This window comes from Nycticebus coucang, chromosome 2 (genome assembly GCF_027406575.1).
Source record: "Nycticebus coucang isolate mNycCou1 chromosome 2, mNycCou1.pri, whole genome shotgun sequence".
Classification (NCBI taxonomy): domain Eukaryota; kingdom Metazoa; phylum Chordata; class Mammalia; order Primates; family Lorisidae; genus Nycticebus; species Nycticebus coucang.
Window position 1 is genome coordinate 144,857,993 of NC_069781.1, and position 12,699 is coordinate 144,870,691.

General features: G+C 45.1%; 1 protein-coding gene across 1 annotated transcript in view; it reads left to right on the top strand.

Annotated features, from left to right (window-relative positions):
- The first annotated feature begins 281 nt into the window (after nucleotides 1-281).
- Nucleotides 282-12,699, top strand: part of IQGAP1 (IQ motif containing GTPase activating protein 1) — a 131,982-nt gene continuing 119,564 nt past the window's right edge. Inside the window, exons 1-2 of the mRNA XM_053582066.1 lie at nucleotides 282-438; nucleotides 2,647-2,746. Coding sequence (XP_053438041.1) covers nucleotides 384-438; nucleotides 2,647-2,746 — 155 coding nt within the window. The 5' untranslated portion in view covers nucleotides 282-383. The remainder of the gene's footprint in view (nucleotides 439-2,646; nucleotides 2,747-12,699) is intronic.

A 12,699-nucleotide genomic window follows, 5' to 3' on the forward strand; every position in this document is an offset into this window, starting at 1 on the left:
CAGCGGAAGGGCGGGGTCCACGGCTGTGATTCTAGGCGGCGGTACTGCAGCCTTCCTGGAGGAGTTGCGGCGGGCGGTGGCGCCCAGGGGCGGGGCTGTGGGGCTGGGCGAGAGCCGGACACCTCCTTCTTCCGCCCGCACAGACCAGAGGGAGCCCAGGCGGTGCCTCGTTGGTGGAGGGAGGGAGAGCTGGGTCTCCCTTCTGATCCCACCCCCTTCAGCCCGCCTAGGCGGGGCCGGAGACGCGGGGCGGAGTTTCAAGGGCGTGGCCGCAAGGGCGGGGCCTCGGGCTGGGCAACCCGCGCACCAGGCAGGAGCTGCAGCCGCCGCCCGCGCCTTCGCGCTCTAACCGGTTGCTTGTCAGAGATCTGGGCTTCGCCGCCATGTCCGCCGCGGATGAGGTTGACGGGCTGGGCGTGGCCCGGCCCCACTATGGCTGTGAGTGAGGGGCTTTGCGGCGCGGGGGCTTCGGGACGGGGCTCGCGGCCAGCGAGGCGCGGTTTTCCCGGGGTTCGGCGAGCAGGCGGGGCAGGGCGGCTGCGGGCTGCGCGGACCCGGAAGGGCCGGCCCGACGGGGCGGCAACGGCGAAGCGCCAGCCCGGGACCCCTGGGTTCCGAGGCGGCAGAGGGGACGGGGCGGCCTCCCCGCCTTGACCGGGCTGGGCAGGACGAGCCCCACCCGGCGCCGCCCGCCCGGGCCGGCAGAGATTGGGGCGAGGCCCAGCGAGCGCTGGCCTCTGCGGCTTAGTGGGGCGGCGCTGCCTTGCAAGGCTGGCCTGGGTCCGAACCTGCCCGGCCCGCGCTGGCGGAGGGGCGCAACCTGGGGCGAGTTGCTGCGCTTTCTCCTGCCGGGTCCCCTCATCAGGATTTCAAAATAAAAATAAATGTAAAAAAGTCTTCTGACTTCCTCATTTTCTGCCGACGTCCCTGGGACGTGACTAAAGGCGTGTCCTTCGGGATTTTGAGGTTTTCAGTGTTACATCATGGGAATACAGTTCATTTTTAGAGGGTAATTCCACTCACCGACAGTTACATGTGTTGCGCCACGTTTGTGAATTAGAGATCAACGAGAGCCCTGCCTTCGGGGAGCGTTTAATGGGGAAACAGGTGTGCGGGCAGCGGTGCTTGGGCGGCGCCGTGGGTGACGAAGACCGAGCAGCGCTAGCCGGCTGTGCAGGGCAGCGTGGGCGCGGGCCGGGGCAGCTGGAGCGGCGCTGCGGGGAGGGGCGGGGGCGCCGGGGAGGGCCAGGCTGGCCTGGAAGGGCCTGGTGCCTTCGGAGGAGTTGAGGGCGCGGGCCGCACCAGGATGCCCGTGAGGAGGCAGGTAGCTTCGAGGTTATAAGCTCAAGCTTTGGGCACAGGGTTTGAATCCAAGCCTTGCCAACTTCAGCCATGGGACTGAGGTCACCCGGCTTCAGTTTCCTCATCTGTAAATGAAGTGATAATCACAGAATTGTTGTGGATTTCAATGGAGAATACATGTAAAATGCCTAGCATAATTACTGCCACTTAGTTGTCAGTAATTGTTGGCTTTTGTTGTTATTATCGTACATTTAAAAAGTTGGGTTTTTTTTTCCTTGCTGGGCGAGGTAGCTCACGTCTGTAATCCCAGCACTCCCAGAAGCCGACCCCGGTGGTTCGCTTGAGCTCAGCCTGAGCAAGAGTGAGACCCCATCTCTACTAAAAATAGGAAAACTAGGGGCGGGGCGTGGTGGCTCTAGTAAAAATAGGAAAACTAGGGGTGGGGCGTGGTGGCGTGGTGGCTCTCTCCGGTAATCTGGGCAGCCGAGGCGGGTGGATTGCTTGAATACAGGAGTCAGAGACTGACCTGAGTTAGAGTGAGACCCTGTCTCTAAAAATAGCCGGGCGTTGTGGTGGGCGCCTGTAGTCCCAGCTACTCGGAAGGCTGAGGCAAGAGGATTGCTTGAGCCCTGGAGTTTGAACTCCATCAAGGGTGACAAAGTGAGACTTTGTCTCAAAAATAAAATAAAATAAAAAACAGAAATAGGAAAACTAGCTGGCATTGTGGCTGGTTCCTGTAGTTCCAGTTCGTGGGGAGGCTGAGGCGGGAAGACCTCTTGAGCCCAGGAGTTTGAGGTTGCTGTGAGCTATGATAACACCATGGCATTCTACCCAGGGCTACACAGTGAGACTCCGTCTCAAAAAAACCTTTTTTTCTTTTTGTTTGTCATGTATTTTTTTTGCAGTTTTTGGCCAGGGGGTGTTTTGGGGGGGTTGAACCCACCACCTCTGGCATCTGGGGCCAGCACCCTACTCCTTTGAGCCACAGACGCTGCCCATTGTCATGTATTTTTTTAAAGGGGCAAGATGAGTATAGTTGAAACTCCATAGTCATTTTTTTTTTTTTTTTTTGTAGAGACAGAGTCTCACTTTATGGCCCTGGGTAGAGTGCCGTGGCCTCACACAGCTACAGCAACCTCCAGCTCCTGGACTTAAGCGATTCTCTTGCCTCAGCCTCCCAATCCATAGTCCTTTTTTTAGGAAGATCATTTTAGTAAACCTGGCTGTCCATACATACCGGTTAACCTGACCTTCTGGGTAACTAGCTGGAATTTGATGCCATGGTATTCTTTTATCACTCAGGTTACAGATCCTGTATTTACATTTTTTTCTTTAATCTTTTAGCTGTTCTGGATAATGAGAGACTTACAGCAGAGGAGATGGATGAAAGGAGACGGCAGAATGTGGCTTATGAGTACCTTTGTCATCTGGAAGAAGCAAAGAGGTAAAGATGGGCTGTAGAGAATACTAGGAGAATAGAACTAATATATGCACAGATAGCTATTGCTTTGGGTGTGTTGCAGGTGTAACTGGTTAGTTGAGGGAATTAGTAAAGGTAAAGTGTTTATTCATGGGAGTAAGTACCGTTGATGACAATTTATCGCCAAACACTGTGATGGGCATTTCAGTGTACTGAACTAAGATTCATGCTGTTCAGTCTCAAGTTTAATGGTGCATGTTTTGGGCATTTACTAACTGGGGTGGGGAGAAATAGCATTTTTAGGGTTTGAAGTTCTTGGCTTTATTGTTTTAGTGATTCTTCACTAGTGTTGATTTATATAGGAATTGAGTCCCTTTTTCCTATGATTTACGGAGTGTGTAGTGGTTTGGGAGGCTTAAAAGTATAGTGCTGTGGGTATAGGTTCATCCATTGATCAGTATTCAAAGGCAGCATCCTCTGCATTCCTTTAAAGTGAATGTAAAACTGCTCTTTTCCTTTTTCAGTTGCTCCAAGACCTTGGGATCTTAGTTTTAGAGTGTCAGTTTATTATCAGTGATTCATTTCTTTTTTTCTGGTACTTGTGTTTCCCAGAGTAGATGAATGGAATTATAGACCATGTATTCTTTTTTTCTTTGATTTTGCTAATTATGTTTTTTAAATTTCATTTTTTATTAAATCATAACTGTATATATTTATGGGGTACAATATGATGATTTGATATATAATATGGAATCCTTAAATCGAGTCTCACTTTATGGCCCTTGATAGAGAGCCGTGGCCTCACACAGCTCACAGCAACCTCCAGCTCCTGGGCTTAAGCGATTCTCTTGCCTCAGCCTCTCGAGTAGTTGGGACTACAGGTGCCCGCCACAACGCCCGGCTATTTTTGGTTGCAGTTTGGCCGGGCCGGGTTTGAACCCGCCATCCTCGGCATATGGGGCTGGCGCCCTACTCACTGAGCCACAGGCGCCGCCCTTTATTTATTTTTTTAGAGACAGAGTCTCACTTTGTCGCCCTTGGTAGAGTGCCGTGTCATCACAGCTCACAGCAATTACCAGCTCTTGGGCTTAGGTGATTCTCCTGCCTCAGCCTCCCGAGTAGCTGGGACTACAGGTGCCAGCCACAATGGCGGGCTATTTTTTTTGTTGTTGCGGCCGGCTATTTTTTTTGTTGTTGCAGTTTGGCTGGGGCCAGGTTCGAACCCGCCACCCTCGGTATATGGAGCTGGCGCCTTACTTACTGAGCCACAGTCACTGTCAATTTTTTTTTTTTTAATTCTGAAACTCTTAAAACGCTACAGGAAAGTTCAGAGACCAAGATAGCAAACATTCTTGTATTCCAGAACTAACAAGTGTTACTCTTCTGTTATTTCCCTTTCCTCTAAAGAATAAATAAAGGTAACTGAATTCTAGTCTACTTTGTGACCCTCTCTCATCCAATTAATTTTCCTTCCCCTGGAGCAACCACTAATCTGCATTATGTGTGCCTTCTCACTTTTTGAGCTTGAAACTCTTCCAGGAAAATGGCTGGAGTTTTAGTGATGGTTTAGGTGGGAAGGATGATAACTCTAACCTAAGAGTGGAAATAAGAGGTTAATATGCCATTAGAAAAGAGGCATTTTCTCATATGAATCATATAAGGGAAGAAAATTATTAAACCAGCTGGGCGTGGTGGCTCACACCTATAATCCCAGCACTCTGAGAGGCTGAGGTGGGTGGATTGCTTGAGCTCACGAGTTCGAGACCAGCCTGAGCAAGAGTGAGACTCCCATCTCTAAAAAATAGCCAGGCTTTGTGGCAGGTGCCTATAGTCCCAGCTACTTGGAGGCTGAGGCAAGAGAATCTCTTGAGCCCAAGAGTTTGAGGTTTCTGTGAACTATCAAGCCTTAGGACTCTACCAAAGGTGGCAAAGTGAGACTGTCTCAAAAAAAAAAAAAAAAAAAAGGCAAGACATGATTGCAAGAGGGACTTTACCTAACAATTGCAATCAGTGTAACTGGCTTATTGTACCCTCAATGAATCCCCAACAATAAAAAAAAAAAAAAGAAAAAAATGAAAAAAAAAAAATTAAATCCTCTGTCATTTAAATTGTGGACTTCTGATAGAAGGTCAAATAATTTATTATTATTATTATTATTATTTTATTTTTTTGAGACAGAGTCTTACTTTATCGCCCTCTGTTGAATGTCATGGTGTCACAGCTTATTGCAACCTCCAACTCCTGGGCCTAGGCGATCCTCCTGTCTCAGCCTCCTGAGTAGCTGGGACTATAGGCACCCACCACAATGCCCAGCTATTTTTTGTTGCAGTTTGGCTGGGGGCAGGTTTGAACCCGCCACCCTCAGTATATGGGGCTGTCGCCCTACCCACTGAGCCACAGGTACTGCCCAGAAGGTCAAAGAATTTAAAAGCTGCAGCTGGTCTAAGAGACTGTCTTGTGCTTCATTGAACCTTGGTGATTCTTTTGAGCCTCAGCCTACCTTCCTTCCCTTGTCCAAGCAGTTCTGCCCTCGTTTTGATATTCCACAGTAAAATTTTCTCTTTATAGAGGAAGTCTTGGCTACTGCCCCTACCCTCCAAAACCACTGTTAATCTAGTTTAACTACCTCATTTCAATGAGGAAACTGAGGCCTGGGTTTTCTTGGTCTACCGTAGTTTTTGTTTCTTTGTTTGTTTGTTTTGCAGTTTTTGGCTGGGGCCGGGTTTGAACCCCCCACCTCCAGTATATGGAGCCGGTACCCTACTCCTTTTGAGCCACAGGTGCCGCACCTCTACTGTAGTTTTCTTGATTGAAGAATAGTTTCTATCACTTTATACAGTTCTTAACTGTATATGACCTGTATAGAGGGTCATAGCTCACTGTGACCTCAAAGTCCTGGGCTCAAGCTGTTGGCCTGCTTCAGCCTCCCAAGTTGCTGGGACTACTGGCACCCGCTACCAGGCTCTGCTAATTTTTCTGTTTTTGTGTGGAGATGAGGGTCTTACTTTGTTGCTTAGGCTAGTCTCAAATTTCTGGCCTCAAGTGATTTTCCTGCCTCAGCCTTCCCAGTAGCTGGGACTACAGGCACCCACCACAACACCTGGCTATTTTTTTAGAGATAGACTTTCGTGCTTGCTTAGACTAGTCTCAAACTCCCAAGCTCAAAGGATCCTCCCCTCTTGACCTCCCAGAGTGCTAGTATTATAGGTGTGAGCCACTGGGCCCTACACTGTTTAGATTTTCTAACTAGAGATAACTAAGAAAAGTCTTGGAATGTTACTTTGAGAAAAGAGGACTAGCATCCCTAGCAGCTACCTGATGTTGCTGCTGCCACCCCTAAAAGATGTTCTGGGTGCACTGCAGACAAATTACATTCTCTTCTTTAGTACCTAGGGCTTCTGCTCCCAGCTTTTTCTCCTACCACAGTGAGCTGGCCCATATCTTGCGTATTCCTAGGGTTCCTCTTTCCCCTCTAGCACAAGGCCCAATTTACCTTTTTTGTTTGGCTCCATCCTGTTTTTTATTTTTATTTTTTCCATAACCTCCATCCCTCCCAAGTTGGAGGGGCCCCAAGGTCTGGGATTTACAGTCTCTCCAAGGGCAGCAGTAAAGATCAGAGAGATCCAAGGGAGAAAAGTTTCCCCTTTTCAATTCTATTTATAATCCCGGTTCTCCTCCCAGGCACTACAAGCTCCACCTTTTGGTACAGTGGCCCCATTGTGTATCTCCAGCACTTCATTTTCTGCTGTACCTCTAGTAGCTCTTTCTTAGGAAAAGAGAGGAGAGTGTAGAGAGAGTGAATGCAAATTTGTGGAGACAGTGGGTGTAACATTGTGTGCGACCAGCTTGAGTCCAGGACTTTGAGGTCACAGTGAGCAAGGTTGAGGTGTAGGGAGATGAGAGTGTGTTGTGGATGTGGGTTTGTGCTTCCTCAAAAGGTTAAGTGGGAAAATTTAGGGTTAATTCATAAAAGTATATTCAGGGGATGATTGGGAAGTAGAAAATATGGAGATTTCTGCTTTATTTTTGGAAAGTAGCTTCAATATTAAAATTAAGCTGTTCTAACATCACTTAAGGATTCGAGGCTTTTTGCTAAGGGCTGCATAGCAGATAGAGAGCTTTGCAAACGCAGACATCTTAAATTACTGTTTATGCTTAGTGTATGTTTATTTATATCCTTTTGCCTGTTGTTTTGGCTAAGAAGCAATTGTGTAGGAGGAATGGATACACCTTCATTTAATAGAAGGTAAATTTAATATTAAGGTGAAATAAGGTGTTCAGGTGTTTGGATAGGAGAAAGTAATAGAAAGATCTGAAGATGGATCATATGAAAATAACCAAGAAGAGAACATTATGAAGGTCAGAACTAGGGAAGTATGCGGGTGAGAAGAAAGTATGAGTAGTACTGGAAAGGGAAAAAAATTGTTAGGTTAAAGGTCACATACCAGGTGTTGTAGCTCATACCTGTAATCCTAGCACTCTGGGAGGCCCAGATGGGACGATCACCGGAGTCCAGGAGTTTGAGGCTGCAGTAAGCTCTGATGAGGCCACTGTACTCCAGCTTGGGTTGACAGAGTGAGACCCTGTCTCCAAAAGAAAAGGTCATAGAGAGGAGGTTAATTCCTCCACTCTGGGAGTTTGTCAGTATGATTCCTTATTTCAGAGACTTCCTGATGTGCTCTTTCAAGTCTGCCATAGGCCACCTTTTCCCTGCTGACTGCCCATAGTGCACCTTCAAGCAGCAGGGCACACATCCCTCCTAAAAGGGAAAGGGCTGAGGCTGGTTGGAAATTGTCAGAAACTCTACAGTGTTAAGTAGAGCTTAGTACTAAATAGAAGCACTTTACCTTCTGTAATTTAGTGGAATTGAAAAAGTATCTTGGTGGGCGGCGCCTGTGGCTCAGTGAGCAGGGCGCCAGCCCCATATACCGAGGGTGGCGGGTTCAAACCCAGCCCCGGCCAAACTGCAACAAAAAAATAGCTGGGCATTGTGGCGGGCGCCTGTAGTCCCAGCTACTCGGGAGGCTGAGGCAGGAGAATCGCCTAAGCCCAGGAGTTGGAGGTTGCTGTGAGCTGTGTGATGCCACGGCACTCTACCGAGGGCAATAAAGTGAAACTCTGTCTCTACAAAAAAAAAAAAAAAAAAGAAAAAATATCTTGGAAAGAAATTAGTTCTTGAGAACAAATTCTCTTTTGTGTATGTCTTTATTCTTGGCATAGGACATTTTCTAGGATGGGCTCTTCAGATCTTCTTTCCCTCTAAATCAGCGGTTCTCAACCTATGAGTCGCGACCCCTTTGGGAGTCGAATGACCCTTTCACAGGGGTCACCTAAGACCATTGGAAAACACATTATTTCAGTTATGAAGTAGCAATACCTAAAGCAGCAACGAAAATAATAATAATTTTATGGTTGGGAGTCACCACAAAATGAGGAATTGTATTAAAGGGTCACGACATTAGGAAGGTGGAGGACCACTGCTCTAAATGGTACCAGAATTTCAGGAACATCTAGATATATCCAGGCTGGCACACTGTAATCATGAAAACAGAAGTTAAGATACTTAAGAGGTGGCTAGGAAGAATAGTGTATCCTGCAGCTTCTAGACTTCTCAAAGGAAGAATCATCACTTAAAGCAGGGATTTTCAGCTGATGTGCTGTGGAGAGGATCTTAGCTGTGCCATGAAAATTTTAAAGATTATTAATTTATTTTTGAAAGAAGTTCAAAGCATAGTATGTATATTCTTTTTTTCACTCTTTTTTTTTTTTTTTTTGATCCAATGTAATTTAAGTGTGCCATGGAAGTTTAAGTACAGGTTCAAGTGTGCCCTGGGATAAAAAAGGTTGAAAACACTGAAGGAGATAATTTATAGGAGGTTGACCCAAACTCTCCTTTTTTTTTTTTTTTTTTGTAGAGACAGAGTCTCACTGTACCACCCTTGGGTAGAGTGCCGTGGCGTCACACGGCTCACAGCAACCTCTAAATCTTGGGCTTACGCGATTCTCCTGCCTCAGCCTCCCAAGCAGCTGGGACCACAGGCGCCCGCCACAATGCCCGGCTATTTTTTTGTTGCAGTTTGGCCGGGGCTGGGTTTGAACCCGCCACCCTCGGCATACGGGGCCAGTGCCCTACTCACTGAGCCACAGGTGCCACCCTCCTTTTTTTTTTTTTTTTTTTGAGACAGAGCCTCAAGCTGTTGCCCTGGATAGAGCGCTGTGGCATCACAGCTCACAGCAACCTCCAACTCCTGAGCTCAAGCGATTCTCTTGTCTCTGCCTCCCAAGAAGCTGGGACTACAGGCGCCTGCCACAATGCCCGGCTATTTTTTGGTTACAGCCGTCATTGTTGTTTGGCCGGCCCAGGCTGTATTCGAACCCGCCAGCTCAGGTGTATGTGGCTGGCGCTTTAGCCTCTTGAGCCACAGGCGCAGATCCCAAACTCTTCTTTTATAAATGAGATATCTAGTTTACTTACCTCACAAGACCCAATGTGATCAGGGCCCATAGCATGAAACTATTTAACAGCACATAGAGACTAGGAAGTGGATGCATTCATAATCACCAAACGGATGTATGGATAGGATTTATCTTTGACTTTTAGAATGGTGACCTTAATTTAGTGCACCTGTCTTGGACAGATTCTACCATAAGAAATGGGTTGCATTTAAAAGTATATTTGTTTAAAAAAAAAAAAAAAGTGGCTTGGCACCTGTAGCTCAGCGACGAGGGCACCAGCCACATACACCGGAGCTGGTCGGTTCGAATCCAGCCCAGGCCTGCCAAACAACAATGACAACTACAACAAAAAAATAGCCTAATGTTGTGGCAGGCACCTGTAGTCCCAGCTACTTGGGAGGCTGAAGCAAGAGAATCACTAAGCCCAAGACTTTGAGGTGGTTGTGAGCGCCACAGCACTCTACTGAGGGTGACAAAGAGAGACTCTGTCTCAAAAAATAAAAAACATAATAAAAGTATATTTGTTAAAGTGGTTGAAATTAAGTGCTTTTTCACATAGTAACAATCTTACAAATGGGAATTTAGTTCCTAGTGTGGCCACCAAAAGCTTTTTGCCTTACCATGTAGCTGAAATACTTAGCAAAATCAGTTAAGAAACGTGGAGAGTTGGGGCGGCGCCTGTGGCTCAGTGAGTAGGGCGCCAAACCGCAACAGAAAAATAGCCAGGCGTTGTGGTGCACGCCTGTAGTCCCAGCTGCTCGGGAGGCTGAGGCAAGAGCATCGCGTAAGCCCAAGAGTTAGAGGTTGCTGTGAGCCGTGTGACGCCACGGCACTCTACCCGAGGGCAGTACAGTGAGACTCTGTCTCTACAAAAAAAAAAAAAGAAACGTGGAGAGTAGCTTGGTGTGTATCAGGCTAGTTAGCACTCACCATTATTATTAAGAAAAGTAATAAGATTTTATGCTCTCATAGTGCGTACAATTAAGTAAAACAGAAATTCAAAAAGTCTGAATAAAATGTCTTTGAAAATCTTGAATGTTGAGATATCTTGGCGAAGTGAAAAGAATGAAAAGTTTTGGCAGATGTGAGTTATGATTTTCATTTTGCAAGTTGTCTAACTGCAGGAAGTGAGCTCAGATGTGTGCTCTGAAGAATGGGAGTGCTGTGTCTGCAGGGGACCCTGGGGTAAGTGCCTGGCACAGTGAAATATGGTAGGCACCTGCTTTGGGCAAAAGCAGATTTAATATGAAGATGATGAGGGCACTAATGTATTTTTCTGGTCACTTTCTAGACCCTAAAGAATGGTTGTTCTCGTTATTTCATCTCAGACTTAAACTTTGTCTGAAGGGAAATACCAGAAATAGAGGATACCCCTAGAGAGTAAGATGGGAGCAAAGGGTGTGAGAAGATATTTTCTTTGTATTTACTACTGTTCTATATATTTAAAATGGATTTTACAATGATAGTGAATTTTATAATAAAAATAGAAGGGATTAAGTAAAAGAGACTTGTGACTCCTTATTTTTTTTAGGTAGTGGTAATCACAAATTCAGATTTAAATTGGTATACAGATGCTCCTGGATTTATGATGGGGTCGCTTTCTGATAAATCCATCATAATATCCTTAACACATTTGACATACTCAGCTTAGCCTAGCCTACCTCAAACATGCTCAGAATACTGACATCAACTTTAGTTGGGCAAAAATCATCTAACACAAAGCCTGTTTTATAACAAAAGGTTGACTATCTCATATAATTCATTGAATATTGTACTGAAAGTGAAGAATGATTGGGTACACCTAATATGGTTTGTACTGAATGGTATTGTTCTGGGGCCATCATAAGATAATGCAGACATCTCTGACTTAATTATTATTTTCATTTGCTATCTCATGTTTTAATTAATTTATTTAATTTATTTATTTTTGAGACAGAGTCTCACTTTGTCACCCTTGGTAGAGTACTGTAGTATCACAGCTCACAGCAACCTCCAACTCTTGGGCTTAAGCGATTCTCTTGCCTCAGCCTCCCAAGTAGTTGGGACTACAGGTGCTCACCACAATGCCTGGCTAATTTTTGTTGCAATTCTCATTGCTGTTTTAGGTGGCTGGAACCGGGTTCGAACCCACCACCCTTGGTATATGGGGCTAGCACCCTACCCACTGAGCCACAGGTGCCACCCTGTAATTTATTTAAATTTATTTATTTATTTATTTTTGTAGAGACAGAGTCTCACTGTACCGCCCTCGGGTACAATGCCGTGGCGTCACACGGCTCACAGCAACCTCTAACTCTTGGCTTACGCGATTCTCTTGCCTCAGTCTCCCGAGCAGCTGGGACTACAGGCGCCTGCCACAACGCCCGGCTATTTTTTTTTTGTTGCAGTTTGGCCGGGGCTGGGTTTGAACCCGCCACCCTCGGCATATGGGGCCGGCGCCCTACTCACTGAGCCACAGGCGCCGCCCACCGATGTTATTTTCTTACACAAATTTTCTTTTCATGTCATTTGCCTGTTTTCTGGGGTCATGCTAACTTTCATGAGCTTTCTTATATATAATATGAATGTTACCTCTGTCATACTGTTACAAACATTTTCACTTGATTTTCCATTTTATTTGGTTTTTCATTGTAGTTTTAAATTTTATGGAGTTTAAATGTTAACTTTTTTGTTTGTAATTTCTTCTATCAATTCACAAATAGTTTAATTTCTCTAAAACCTTGCTAAAATTTGCAGTGTTATATTCTGTTAGATTTTCTGTGATTTAATTTTTTTTAAAGAGTAAATCTTTGTTTCTGAATTCTAATATTTAAAAACCATATTTTTTTACTACCATTAGCAATTGATGTCTACTTTGTCAAATATTAAATTATGTATAGTTCAGGATTTGGTTATACTCTTAGGGTAAGCTATTTTCATATTTGAGGGAAAATGTATATGACTTCATTTGCTTATACTTATTATTGAGAAATGACATCTGAAGCTAGCTTAATTTTAGCTTGATGACAAACTACTTGATCCCTCCTCACTTTTTTTTGTGATTTGAAACTTGTAGAATTCTTGTTCCTTGAAGTAAAACATTTCTGTAAGTTATATGTTCAAGTTGATCATAGTTGCTTATCAGTTTTGCCTATAGTGTGGAAACTCTTCTTGATTTATAATATCCTTTTTTTTTTAGTAATTTGTAGTATCTGTTTTATTTTAGCTCTACGAAATTGTTATACCTTTAATAATTGATTATAGTGCATTAGTTCAGCCTTGGAGGTTAGACCTGCATAGTTTATTCTTCCTTGTGTGCTCACATCAAAGTGCCATTCTAGATGAGTGTTCACAGTGTCTTTTGTTTCACTGACTTGATTTTCTACAGTCTTGATTCCTTTTCCTTGGTTCTGTTAATGGCCGTTGCTTCACCTTATTATAGTTATCATTTTTAATTAAGTCTCCTTCTTTCTTGTGAATAGATTAAATGGTCTCTGCTTAGTTCATGGAGAATAGTGTGGCACAGGTAAGATGCTTTTGGT